Source organism: Manihot esculenta, chromosome 12 (assembly GCF_001659605.2).
Source record: "Manihot esculenta cultivar AM560-2 chromosome 12, M.esculenta_v8, whole genome shotgun sequence".
Taxonomy (NCBI): domain Eukaryota; kingdom Viridiplantae; phylum Streptophyta; class Magnoliopsida; order Malpighiales; family Euphorbiaceae; genus Manihot; species Manihot esculenta.
The window spans coordinates 13,232,119-13,246,688 of NC_035172.2; the positions used below are offsets into that span (position 1 = coordinate 13,232,119).

The 14,570-nt window shown below is 30.9% G+C and overlaps 2 protein-coding genes across 3 annotated transcripts; both read right to left on the minus strand.

Moving 5' to 3' along the window:
* Positions 1-1,645: 1,645 nt before the first annotated feature.
* On the minus strand, positions 1,646-2,054 carry LOC122721394. The gene has a single exon (XM_043949084.1). The coding sequence runs from the start codon at positions 2,052-2,054 to the stop codon at positions 1,851-1,853; it is 204 nt and encodes a 67-aa protein (XP_043805019.1). The 3' UTR covers positions 1,646-1,850.
* On the minus strand, positions 1,825-9,407 carry LOC110628627 (secretory carrier-associated membrane protein 1). Of its 2 annotated transcripts, none has more exons than XM_021775405.2 (12): positions 9,354-9,407; positions 8,890-8,991; positions 8,726-8,788; positions 8,510-8,543; positions 8,260-8,382; positions 8,112-8,174; positions 7,890-7,983; positions 6,274-6,319; positions 5,864-5,931; positions 4,417-4,465; positions 4,222-4,291; positions 1,825-2,223 (listed from the first exon to the last, which is right to left on the minus strand). In XM_021775405.2, exons 1-12 carry the CDS (start codon positions 9,405-9,407, stop codon positions 2,204-2,206), a joined length of 786 nt encoding a protein of 261 aa, XP_021631097.1. In that variant the 3' UTR covers positions 1,825-2,203. The 2 variants fall into 2 exon arrangements, with proteins under 2 accessions (XP_021631097.1, XP_021631096.1); XM_021775404.1 differs by lacking the exon at positions 1,825-2,223 and adding an exon at positions 4,044-4,130 and having other exon boundaries at positions 4,226-4,291.
* Between the last annotated feature and the right edge of the window lie 5,163 nt (positions 9,408-14,570).

The window sequence follows — 14,570 nt, forward strand, 5'->3', positions numbered from 1 at the left end:
ATATGTTACGATATGGTATGGAAGTCCAGTGAGGCCCATTCTATGCCCCTGGCACGATGTGAGAGAAAGACCAGTGAGGCCCATTCTACGCCCCTGGCACAATTGGATATGTAGAGGGTTAGTGGAGACAAATCTATCTTTGATGTGAATTGTTTGTGTTGTGATGCATTTCATGGAGGCATATGTTATTTAAATTGTTTTACCGTTCTACTCACTGAGCTTTAGTAGCTCACCCCTTTCCCCTAACTCCCAGGTTTGCAGGATCAGAGATAGCTCAGAAAGTCAGCAAGGGTAATGGCTATAGTTATGTATATGTAATAGATTAGTAGTGGACATGAAATGACATGTAATGTACAGTGATGTAATGAGGTTTAGTATTGTGCTTGGTCTTAATGTATGGTTAATCCCTTTGGTACATGATCTTTATGAAATGTTTTTAATGATGATATATGTTGAACCAAGCTTGATGTATGTAATGTGGACCCAATTAGAGCATTTGATGAGGGCTCTAGTATGGGATTTTATGTTTACAGTTATGATGCATGCACAGGTCAAGCTTGGCGTATGAAAAGTTTAAAATTTTTATGCAAATGTATGATTATGTATGGAATTTATCAGGTATGACAGGATGTATGTTAGGCTTGCTACGGGTTCCGGCGACCTTAAGTCGATCTGAATCCTAGCGCCGGAAGCGGTCCGGTTCCCGGGTCGTTACACACATATTCTCGTCTTCAGTCCTTAGAACGTCCACGAGTTGTATCTATTCCTTAGGACTCCTTTGCGAACCTACTGGTCATTAAGGCGTCATCTTGCTTGATGTATTTTTCAGTTCGCTGCATCAGGTCTGCCAACATGCTAGGTGGCTTTCTGCTCAAAGATCCAAAAAGTTCTATAGATGTGGTTCCTTTCTACATCGCTTCCACGGCTTTAGACTCATCGAGATTAGAAAACGAGCTACATACTCTCCAGAGTCTCATCCCTCCTCTACCTAATCGTTTTCAAATAACTGGTCTTTCGTTGGGCTGGGACACTAGCTATGAACTTTTTCATAAATGAGTTGGCTAGGTCGCCAAAATTTTTGATACTTTTTAGCCTCTAGGTTATTGAACTATCGGATTGAATTGAGTAGGGATACTTTCTTGCAGAAATGTCAAGCAACTTATTAATGATGGACAATTGGCTAATTAACGTGAAACTGGCTAGCCCATACCCTGTTTGTTGTGCGTGTCAAATCAGTTTAATTTATTACATGTGCATTTATAATTCCAGAGATATTTCGAAGAGACGACTAGCCTATAAGGGGTCGGCCTTATATTATGATTTTTTAAGGTCATGTCGGCCTGTCCGATCCGTATTGAGATAGGCGCTGCTCGATTAATGAAATCTGTCGAACAGTCAACACATGTTTTGATCAAAAGAAAGTCTTATACTTTATATTTTATCAATATTAATCCGTTTATAAAATTATAAATTTACGAATGACTTTGTATCCATTTGTGAATTATGATTGCACAATTAATTTTCAATATCCATTTGACTATATGTTAAGATCATAAATGAAAAATTGTCCATTTGTGATCTAATAAATCCTTATGGTGATTGAAATTAGTATTGAGATTTTTGAAACATATTTGTAAACCTTATGTTTTACAAACCAAACATCCAATCTCACTTCTTGAGCCATTAAATACTCCTCAGCTACATCTGTGTTCTTCGCCATTAAAGCGTGCAACCTCTATAACCATATTTCTTCTTTTTTCTCAATAAATAAATCCAAAAAATTTGAACAATATTATTCTTACTTTCTACTATGATAAAACCCTAAAATCAAAAACTCAACTCGTTTACTATCAATAAGATCGAAGAATAGCTCCACAAAAAGTACATATAATAGCTCTCCAAGACTTCCAATAAAATGGCACATAACAAACTCTTGTACAACTTTTCACGTCTGCTACGCTGGCTCCACCACCGCATCGTGAGCAAATCCCTGCCACCGGCTTGCTTCTCTGAATTTTGCGGGTCTGATCAACGAGAAAGCAAAAGCATACCATGGTGTGTGTGCTTTTTTCGGGTTTGCTAAGAAACAATGTTTTGAGAGTGAATAAGGAAAGAAAAATATTTCTGTTCAGGAAAAGGGCTATAAATTGGAAAATGGAGCATTGTAGTTCTGCGTGGAACATCTATATATAGATGATAAATGTTAAAGCTCGAGCAACTTTGCTGGTTTCCAACCGTTGGTTTTTGGGTTAGAAATCATATTCAGAGTAAGTTGTTGCAATTTATTATTATTATTTTTTTAGAATAAGTCACGGGTTGTAGTTGGCTGGTGAGTATCAATAAATTCTTGCTCAAATGGCCCTGTAGAGTTATGCCACGTGTGTAAATACAGTTGGGTATTGCAATTAATTGGAGAGGGAGGGGCGGCACCTTGCCCATGCACGTTGATAAGAAATGGGAAAGAGGTCAGCAAGAGGGGCGCGCAGCTCATTGGACGGCTCTAATATTGGTATGTTAACCCATTTTGGTGTAAAGGTCAAAATTGTTCGTTTTTTTATTTTTTATTTTTTTTTTTTGAAAGCATTCGTTTTTTTAATTTATATTTTAAATATTGCGGAAAAAAATTAATTTTATATCTGTAAAATTTATATTTTATTCAAAAAAAAAATTAAAAACTCTTCTCTCTTAACAATATTATGTCTAAAGATTGACCATGACTTCTCATTGAAAATGCTATGGAGCTTAGATCATATTCAAGAGATTTTAGTTATTGTTTTATTATTTTGATAAATAAAATTTATCAAATTTAATTAAAAAAAACATACTTTCTAATTAATAGATTTTAAAAGTTTTTCTTTCTTACAGCATTTTGAAAACAATGCCAAGTAAATTCTTAATAATAATAAAAAAAATATGATAAAACAGTAATTTCATGTAAATATATGAATAAAATTAAAAATTATATATGCATATATATTTTCTGCCAAAAAAATTAACATCTACTTTCTCTTTAATAGGATTATGGTTTTATCTATATATTTCATTTTCATTGGTTTATAATTTACGATAAAATATCTATATAAATAATAATAATAAATATATTAAAATATTTCTAAAATTTTAAAAAATTTCTTAATTAATTATTTTATTAATTTTAATCATTAAATATTTTATTATTTATTTTTTATATTATAAAAGAACTTGTTATTTAATTTTCAAATTTTATAAAAATGGTCTATTAAATAGTTTTTTTTTATATTAAAAGCATCTAAATTTTTATATAATATTTAAGAGTTAAGTTTAGTTTCCTCTATATAAAATTAAATCGTTCTTTGCATAAACAGACTTTTTGATTCTTTACTTTAAGTTCGGCAAATTTTAATTTGATTTTTGATAAACCACCAGAATCAAACTAAAGTAGTAAATATAATTTCAATTCAATATAGCTTAGTTCTTATTTCGATACGATTTGCTATAGTTGGATACGATTTGCTATAGTTCTTCGGTTCGATTTAATTATCAAGTAACCATGCACAGTCCTATAACTAATTATAGCAACACAATCAACTTCGTTAGGTTTTATCCCTTTATTTACCATTTCTCAATCAAAACGTAGAGTTATTAATTTATCATTAAATGCATAATGGTACATTTTTTTAAGATCCGCTCATATATACATGTTTGCCTATAATTGATTTTCCATTCCATATAAGCTATCGTATATAGAGTAATTCTTTCTACTAAGGACACTAACAATTTAAATGCTTGTCCAAATCTCAGACCTTTTCTAAATTTTAGGCACATTCTTTTAACAGTATAAATTATAAATACAAATTCAGAAATTCTACTACAGGAAATATGTCAAGATCAAACTTGGAGATTTCACTACACAAATCTAGAATGAACCTATTCTACTTTTTCTATCTTGTCTAAGATACATCACTAGAGAATATATGTATAAAGCAAGCCAAGTAGGAAAAGAGTTTGTGAAGTATTGTTTTCATTCAGTCCATTAATAGTATCTCTATGACACAGGAGTGACATTAAAATGCAGCCAGCATTGTCCTTGTTGCAGCTTCCCTCTTCATCTCTGCAGCTTTACCACTTCCTCGGAAATACATGTAAACTTGCTGCATATTGGAACCAAGAAAACAATGGAGGTTGGATAAAACCACAGTGAAACAGAATATTAGCTAGGCACAAGCAATTAGAAGTACCAACAAACCTGAATAACCCAAATACTGAGCAAGGATTCAACACAGAAACATCCAAATCCAATGAAGTAGAGTATCTGAAATACAGACTTGTAGTGTTACTAGCATTAAACTGCATTTGTCACTAATTCATATATCAAGGGAAATATATAATAAGTAGCACCAATGATATTCATGACATTTCTAAAAGTTGAAGACTTACTCCAACAAAAGTATTTGTGTTGAGAAGATCAAAAGCAGGCAAAATACCTCTGTCAAAAAGTCAAACAAAACATTACAAGTGTAAAGAAATCTGATATCAATACATATGTAAAAAAAGACACCATAATACTTATTCATAGGAGAGTTAGTTTCATGTCAATAAAGAAGTGATGTTAAGTACTAACAGAAGTAGTCATAATAAGTGACATCTTCCTCAGATTCAGCAAAATACAATCCAAACATAATATGATAATATAATATGAGAAATCAAACCGTATCGACTGTTTTATAGATCATTTTGTAAAAATTTTTGAATTTAACTATTTAATTCAATTGGTAAAAGATTTTTTTTTTTAACTCCAATACATCGGCTAAATTTATCCATCAACTAAATTATAACAATTCAATCCAAACTGATCCAAATAATTTTTAAACTCATTTATCACTTGATTCAAAATAATTAATTCAAGTTATTTAGTAGTTTTTTATTAGAATCTATATATTACATAATATTTCTTAGGCTGGGATTTAGAATGCTCCAGGTTCCCACAATCTTTCCCGCTAAACTTGCAATGTTCTAGTTGCAATATTGTTCTGCTAAATACTATATAATTGCTAAGTTAGAGTTGGACTCTTGGGTATTGTGGTTCACTAGTGTCTGAGCAACTCCACCTCGTCTCGTACGGGTAGTATTTTTTTCTCTAACCCACTAATTCCGCATAATTTTTCTCACTCATAGTGGTTCAGACACCCATTATATCAGTGCGACCAAACTGACTCAAATAATTTTTAAATTCATTTTCTATATGATCCAAGATGTTTAGTCCAAATTATTTAGTATTTTCAAATCTAGATATTATATATTCCTTTATCACCCATTTGGATCTCATAATTCTCATAAATTATTTTATATACTCAATATATAACATTATGGCGAGGATTTTGAGGTAATGTAAAGCAAATTGAAAATTTTCTTTTCATTAAATGATTCAAAAAGTTTCTTTATGGGTTTATTATTTTTCCCATAATCACTATCATTAATTTAATATATTTTAATGAAATGTAATGTTAGTTATTCTATTGAGATGTTAATTGACAATATAAACCGAAACACATCACTAAAAAATGTTAGTTATAAAACAACATGGTATAACATGAAAAAAAGATTTGAATTAGAATTAAGGGCTTATTTTATATATTTTAAAATTTTAAATTGCTTTATTTTTTTTTTTAAATTTAAAATACTTAATTATCTTCTGGGAGTATATTTGATACATAATTAAAATTTAAAGGTTTTATTTGATTTATTTAAACAGTTGAAGGGGTTATTATTTAAACCTAAAAAATTTTAAAGACTTATTTAACTATTTACAAATATTTTAAGAGCTACAATAAATCTTTTGCCCATGATTTAAAAGAAAACAAAAAAAAAATAAAACAAAACTTACGTAAGAGATTTTTCTTCAAAAATAATTGGTGGAGAAAAAGTGGCAAGGATGCAAAAGCCAATGTGGAACTGCAATAGAAAGAAGGGAAAGCAAATGAGATATTTGCATAATGTTTTCAAAGGGAAAAAAAAAATCACAACATTAAGGCTCCATTTTTTCATCTAAATTTTTTTAAGATAATATTTTTTTCATATTTTATGATAGTTAGATCGGTTAAAAAAAAAAATTTCATGATTAAAGAAAAAATCAAGTCATTTTTTTTTAAGAATATATTAATATCTTTTGGTATAATTGCTAAAAAAACAATGTAAAATGAGTTAGTTCCTAAAATATTCTTTGTACAAAATGTTTTTCATATATAAATTATATTTTATAGAACAAATAGAGTCTAACAACAGGAACAAACGTACCATGTAAGATAAGAAAAACCATCCAAATTTCAGAGCACTATCAGTCCTGTAAAAGAAGTTGTGAACATCATATTACTAAAGAAATATGTTAAAAGGAACTAAAATTGAAGAAAAATTGTAATAAAACGCCATAACTTCATATTTTCCTTTATACTTAGGATAAATAAGGCGATTCTCTTTTCTAACTAAATAAATTCGCAATTTATTCAAATGGGTCCTATCATATTAAAATATTAATTTTTAATTATAAAGTATATTTTTTATAATTTTAAATATTAATTTTAATTAAAATAATATTAAAAATGATATATTTTGGCATGCATTCTTTATTATTATTATTATTATTATTATTATTATTATTTTAATAAAAAATATTGAAAAGGCTATTTACATGAAAAAAATTCAAAACTTTTTATTAGTTTACAATTTAATTCAAAATGTCAAAAATTGATAAAATTATTCAAATAATAAATTTTATTACAATTATATAAAAGATTAAAATTGGAATTGGGGAAAGGGTGTCTTATTGACGTAAATTATTGAATATAATAAATAAATTTTATTAATATAAAAAAATTAAAACTTTTAACTATTTTATAATTTAATCCAAAACTTTAAAAATTGATTTAATTTAATTTAAAATTTCCAAATTTATATTCTTTCACAACTAAATTTTTAAAACCCTATTATTATACTTTATTCTCATCTATTTGGGATAAGAAAGTATAATAGGATTTTTTTTTATTTTTTAGTTATGGTTTTTTTAATTTTTTTTTTAGTTTCAATCATATTTATTCTTAATACAATATCTGTACTTATGGCTTCAAGTGCTAACTTATACTATTAAGCAGTAACACAATATTAATAGCATTGAAAAAGTAAGAGACTAATAAATATGAGATCTATTGTAATTTCTGTTAAACTAATGATAAATAGAAAGAAATTAAAATCATAGTTTATTACACTAGGTCACGGAGGATAAAAAAAATAAATTTAGAGATTCTGAACTTAATTACACTAATTTTTAAACATTTGGTTTAAATAGCAAAATAATATAAAATTTTAGATTTTTTTACCAATAGAATTTATTTATAATAAATATAATAAAATAATTAATGTCATATTGCTATATCCGCAGAACACACTCTCTCTAACTCAAGTTTTAAGTTCAGATATAATTGCAATAAAATTTTTAATTTTGAATAATTTTATTTATTTTTAAAATTTTAAATTACATTGCAAAATAGCAAAAAGTATAAAAACATGTGCGCATTGAACCATAATGTATCTAGCTTCAAAGAAGTAGAGAAGAAAATAAAGAGTAGGAATAGACCATATAGAGGAATCAAAGTGAAACTGAGAGCTAAAATTATCAAAATCTTAGTTATTTTCTTAGATGTCCTCTTTTTAATTACATAATACTATTCATATAGCTATGTGTCATGAAAAATAATTTGTTCATACCAATTTTTTTTTCGTAACATATTTATATAACTGAATCGATCAAATGTCCATTCTTAATTTCACTATAATAAATACATATATACATTGATGATGTTTTCACATGCTATTTATAGATAAAAAGTACGACAAATTAAATAATCAATTATCAATACCTCATTGCACGATATAGAGGGCGATACCACATAATATAGGCTCCAGGAACTCCCGATATAAAGTAAATAATAGAAAGTAACCAAATTGTTAAACCTGGAGAGAGAGAGAAACGCATTTAGAAGAAAAATACAAATGAAAAATAGAGCGGAAAAATAGATGGTTAGATCAAACTGGTGTAAAATAAGGATGCATTAGCTAGGTTAAGTCAATTCAAAGAAAACCTTCCCCATTGATCCAAGCAGTGGTAACTGCAATAAGATTCCACAAGAGACACACAGATATTCCTGCATGTTCACACAACATTAAGTTATTACATCAAGCTCATGATAAGATGACTTCTCAATACAAAGAAATAGGCTTAAAACTTACCTAAGAATGTTGTAAATGCAACATATTGCATCCTTTGTAGATGGATTGGTATTTCAGATGAAATGTCATGATGGATAATAGGAAAAAATGAAGGCCAATTCTTTTCTTCAATTACAATTCCAGCTACACATAAAATTTATGATATAAACAAATATTTTTTTTTTCTTGAAGCAAAACAGTTTCATTTTGGGAAAAATAAAATAACCATAAAAACTACCAAATATATAAAATTATAAACATAATAAATTACCTCGTGCTATTGCATCTTCCCTTCGTTTTAGTTCCTAAATAAAGCCAAAGCAAGTAAAAACATCAAATTAATAGGGGCAAATTTTCTATACTTATTTATTATTCCATTATTTTATTTTCTTTTATTAACTCAATGATCATAATTACAAAATAAAAAATCAAGTACAAAATATTAAACCCATGTAGAGATCCATGATCCAATAAGACAAGAAATCACCTGTTCTCTCTTCTTCAACTCAGCCTCTCTAGCTTCGAGCTCCTTCTCCCTTGATTTTAAATCCTGATGTACGAAAAAAAAAAAAAGAAAAGAAAAGAAGATTTCTAAAATGGACTTTGTAGACATAAGCTGCAAAAATAAACATAATGAAGTCTTTAGAGAACCTTTCCACTGTTAAGGGGAATGTCAATTGTTGCACTACGATCATAGCGTTCAGGAGGAAGGGGTGAAAGCCCTGAGTTTGCTGATGGAGCACTTCCTCGATTCTGCAAAACTCACAGGGACATCAAGAGAAAGCACAAAACAATGGGTTCCAATTATCAACATCAAGAAAAGTAAGGGCAAACAAGAGAGAAGCATGCTTACCATGATCATATTAAAGAAACCTCCACCAAAACTTGATTCACCTGATCCTGTCCCCTTTGTTGCTTGATCCTGACAACCTCAGATGAAATGTAAAACAAAATAAAAAGGATGCAATAAATTAACCTCTAATTCAAATATTTATATACAGATCTAAAAATTTTATAAAACTAAACAAAACATCCACCAACATAATCACATTATCAAAGGAACAATAAAATTCGAGAAATCAATTGTCGTATAATAATTAATGCGATGAACATACTGCAAAAGGATTGACATCTTCTTCATCGAAAGGATTAGAATTCTTGCGACTCATTAAACCAAATAAGAAGATCTAAGAAAGCAAAGTCGAAAAGAGAAAGCAAAGAAGAGATTGCGGAGTATATAAAAATCTAAAATGGAGATACAATGAGGTCTTGGAAAATTGGAGATTCTTAGGAGTGGAAAATGAGGAGGTAATCGTTGAAAGGAAATTGAAATGGAAGAATTTCGATGAAGTAGATATTTGTCACGTTGGAAAATTGAGAAAAGAAAGCAACAGAAAATTCGCGGGAGAGATAGAGAGAGAGAGGGAGAGAGAGAAAGGAGGGAGAGAAAATGGGAGGCTTATATAGTTTAGTGTCAAAATGGGTAATTAGCGGATGGTTATTAGAAAAACGTATAAAAACACCCAACACTTATTTGAATGTAAGATTAATTAGATAAACTGAATTTGTAATTACCTTAGATAATAAAAATAAATCTCATTTAATGATCAATGAAGTAAAATAAATGAATAAATAAACAAAAATAGCAAACTGAATTTTTTATTTTCTATAAAAAAATTTAACTATTAATATTTGATTTTGTTAGTAAAATAGTCTACTTATTAAAATTTCTCACTTATTCTCTTACTATTCTTGTTAGTTTCTTTGATGTTGTTATTATTATTAATATTTTATTTTTATACTAGTATATCTTGTGATTCTCAGTCAAATATATTTAAAATCATAATTCTTATTTAAAACAATGTTTTGATGAATTCACATTTATATTTTAAATTTTTAATTTTGAACAATTAAATCAAATATGTACACTTTATCATGATTTTAACCATGAGATCAAATTAATTTTGACTAGAATTTAAAAATATCACATGTGATTTTTTTATTATTTTTAATTAATTATATTTTTATTTTTTTAAATGAAATAATTTAAATTTTCTTTGTGAGTAGAAACATGGTATAAACAATTTAATAAAACAAATGTTCACATGTATGCATCGTAACGCAAATAAATCACAACAAAATGGATTTGTCACTAATAATACTCTATAATTTTAATAGTACCCGTTCCACGATGGGTGTTTCTCAAGACTTTCTCTTTAACATAATATATCCATAGTGCAAGAGGCGTACAATGAGTATCCTAGTTTTTCTCTTATATAATGTTAGAGGTGTAGAATGGGTCTTCACCTAGACTTCCATATCCATCATATATAATCATGTCATAACATGTCATGAGGGCTAATGAGTGTCCAATATCCATCTACAATAATAGTTAAATATGTAATGCATCATATTTGTTCATTTAATGCAAAACAGCCTATTCAAATATACATGGCATTCGTGATGCATAAACATGCTTAAAAAGTTTGATTTAATTAAGATAAGAATTTAGTTTAGTGCTACTCATCTCTTGAAAACATAAGCCTCGCTCTATAGTAGACGCCTCACTACTGGCCTCTATGGTCTTCCAAAGACTAATCCTACACAAAGTGACTCAAATGAATGACTAAACATAACTTTTACATCTCTAAAAACGACCTCAAAAAACTCCTAAACGTATAACAAAAAACATGAAGAAAAGGGACTAAAAACGGCTGAACAGAGAACTTTCAATGGTAGGTTCGGGAGACATAAAGTCCCCTTACAGACTCGAAAGTCCATTCCTTTAAGGGCAGGTTAGGCTGCCAAAGGTGATAGCCACCTCAGGCAGATTCGGCGGCAAAATCTTAGTATTTTCGCAATGTAGAACTCGATTCTCCCTTGATGCATCAGCCTTCAAACTCAACCATAAACACATGCAGAGGCTAGCAACCAAATAAAACAACTTAAAAAGCCTCAGATTACTTAAACCTACCCTAATCTTCAAGATGCATTCACCCAAACAAGAAATTCACCCACTATATTAAATTTGAATCATAAACCCTTAAACTTTGCATGCATTGCCAATACACTAAAAACAACTTGCAATCCCATTAAAACTACAAGACAAAAGAGAGGCAAGGATTTGCTTACCTCTTTGAGAAAATCAACGACCACTAAACCTAAGACCTTGATCTTCAAAACCAAAAGAAAAGAATTATGAATCCTCTGAAAAAATTTGAAGAAATAAAACAAAAAGTCAAAAGTTGAGTTGGACTCACCTCTGCCTGAAATGAAGAGGAAATGCTCTCCATTTTTAGGCAAGAAACCCTTTATAGATTGGCCTGCCAGCTAACGTTCAATGACCAAACCTAGGAGGTTTGATGGTTGAACGTTAAAATTTTGAAATTTTTTTTTCTTTTTTTTTTCTAAATACATTTTCAAAAATACTTAAAATTCTTTTGTAAAAATCCATTTTACCCTTCTAAAAGTCTAAATTCTGAGATTCCAAATTCCCATGGAAATTTCATCATAAATTTAAAATTTCAATATCGGAATTTAGCTGGATATTACATTCTTCCCCCCCTTAAGAACATTTGTTCTCGAATGTTCAACCATGCATATAAAACATGTAGCGCACCTAAAGGTAAAATTGCTCACACATCAAAGAAGCATGTAGAACTATCTAATAACTTACTTCAAAAGAGATAAGGGTACTGCTGAAGCATCAACTCTTTGGCCTCCCAGGTATCCTCTTCCATATTATAGTTATTCCATAAGATTTATACCATAAGGTTTTTCTTTTTCTTCAACTTTCTTATTTAGGTGTCTATAATCTATACTGGCTACTCAACATAAGTGAAATCTCTTAGGATCTTTACATCAAGTTTGCCAAGAACCTTGCTCGAATCTGTCATAAACTTTCGTAATATAGAAACATAGAAAATGGATGGATTTTCTCCATGAAAGTAAGTAAATCTAACTTGTAATATTCATTTTTAATCTTTTGTAAGATTTCATTAGTCCCAATGTATTTTGGAACTAGTTTACCTTTCCTTCCAAAGCGAATCACCTCTTTCATAAGAGATATCTTAAGTAATATTATATCTCCCTCCTGGAAGTCAACTTGTTTCCTATGGATATTAGCATAACTTTTTTGCCTGCTCATAGTTGTTATGATTATTTCTCTAATAATGGGCACTAATTTATTAGTAATCTCTACTAATTTCGGACCTACTAAATCCCTTTCTTCTACTTTCCAATAAATAGGTGATCTACACTTCCTCATATACAACGCCTCATAGGGAGCCATCCCGATGCTAGCATGATAATTATTGTTGTAAGCAAACTCCACCAATTGTAGATATTGCTTTCAAAAACCACCAAAATCTAGCACACACATTCTCAATATATCCTTTATACTTTGGATGGTCCTTTCTTACTGTCCATCGATTTAGGGGTAGAAAGTAGTGATAAAATCTAACCTTGTGCTAATAGCATCCTGCAGACTCCGTCAAAATCTGAAAGAAAACTGGGGTCCCTTATCAAACACTATAAAAACTAGGAGCCCATATAACCTGATGATTTCTTACACATAAATCTGTGCCAGTTTGTTCACAGCGTACCCACTCTTAATAGGGATAAAGTGAGATAGATTTGGTCAATTTGTCTACTATTACTCATATAGAGTCATGTCCATTAGATGTCACTAGTAACTCAACTAAGAAATCCATTGCCATATGTCCCATTTCCATTCTAGAATTGGTAGTGGGTTAAGCATTCCAGCTAGCTTCTAATGCTTTAATTTCATCTTCTAACACTCTTCACAAGCAGACACAAAATTGAGTTATCTCCCTTTTCATAGAATGCTATTAGTACATCTTTTTCAAGTCCTGATACATCTTAGTAGCTTCAGGATGGACATTGTATCTAGCATTTTGAGCTTCTCTCATTAAGTCTCCTCTCAAACCTATGTCATTTGGTACACATAATATATTGCCATAACGGAGGATTCCTTTGTTCTCAAACCTAAACTCAATATTCCTACCTAGCTAAACTACTCCTGCCATTCTCACCATCTCAAGGTCCTCATGTTGTTTCTGTATCACTTATTCCAGACACACAGGTATTACATTTATTTGTGCCACTAAAGCACCTATACCAGACAACTCCAGCTATAAGCCTTCATTAACTAACTTGTAAAATTCTTTCACCATTAATCTTACTTCTACTGAAATATGGGATAAATTTCAAGTGATTTCGACCTAAGAGCATCTGCTACTATGCTTGCCTTACCTAGATGGTATTGAATTTTGCAGTCATAATCACTATGTAACTCTATATGTAACGACCCGAAAATCGGACCGCTACCGGCGCTAGGATCCAGGTCGGCTTAAGGCCGCAAGGACCCGTAGCAAGCCAAACATACTGTAATACCCGGCTAGACTCCAGTATCGGAATTCCTACCGTCCGGTGGAATCTCAGATGTCGGAGACCTCTAGAAGGGTAAGAACATGTTTTATAAAATGTTTTCATGTATTTTAATGTTTTAAAGTATGAAACTAAATGAGTTTTTGCATGAAAATAGCATTGGAGGAAAACCCAGGTTCGGCCGCCGAAAGTCAAGTTCGGCCGCCGAACATGCATGCGTTTTGGAGGCACGTTAGGCCCCCGAAAGCATGAGTTAGGGAAGTTCAGGTTCGGCCGCCGAAAGTCAAGTTCGGCCGCCGAACATTTGCATGGATGCGGAGGCACATTCGGCCCCCGAACGTGGCCTGGCCAGACACTATATAAGGGGCACTTAGCCGAAATGGGCGAGCTTTCTCCCATTTTCGGCCACAGCAAGTTTCCGACTTTCCCTTTACAACCCTAGTGTTCTTCCTCCAAATCCCCACCATTTTTCTTGAGTTTTAAACTCACATTGCAAGTTTTGAACGTTTAAACCAAGTTTTGGAGGTTTGGGAACTCAGGAGCTCATTTTCGTGGATCTCCAAGTTTAGGTCGTCTCCCTTTCGATCTTCAAGAGGTAAGAGCCGATCTTAAGCTCCTTATGTGTTTTCAATAAGTTTTATGCTAGATCGATGGGTAGAAATGCATGTTAGGTTATATGTGGAGTTATGAGTTAACCTTGATGTCTTGGACAATGTATGTTGTTTTTGTGTGTTTGAAGTGTTGTAGTTGGGGTATTTGATGTTTTGAGGCCCCTAGGAACTTGTATGCATGTTTTAACTGAGGTATATGCATGATTGGTGAGTTTGGAGGCGAAAATGCATTTGGGAGCCAAGTTTCTGCCCTTCGGCAGAAACCAGGTTCGGCAGCCGAAGGCACTTTCGGCCGCCGAACATGGCTGGTGA

Bases quoted from the DNA above. Each gene is read 5' to 3' on its own strand.
- LOC110628627 (XM_021775404.1), bottom strand. From the start codon at position 9,407: ATGAGTCGCAAGAATTCTAATCCTTTCGATGAAGAAGATGTCAATCCT. The intron at 7,984-8,111 runs GTTTTCTTTGAA...CTCTCTCTCCAG, and splicing joins TGCTTGGATCAATGGGGAAG to GTTTAACAATTTGGTTACTT. The intron at 4,131-4,225 runs GTTTGTTGGTAC...TCCAATATGCAG, and splicing joins TCAGTATTTGGGTTATTCAG to CAAGTTTACATGTATTTCCG.
- LOC122721394 (XM_043949084.1), bottom strand. From the start codon at position 2,054: ATGGTATGCTTTTGCTTTCTCGTTGATCAGACCCGCAAAATTCAGAGA.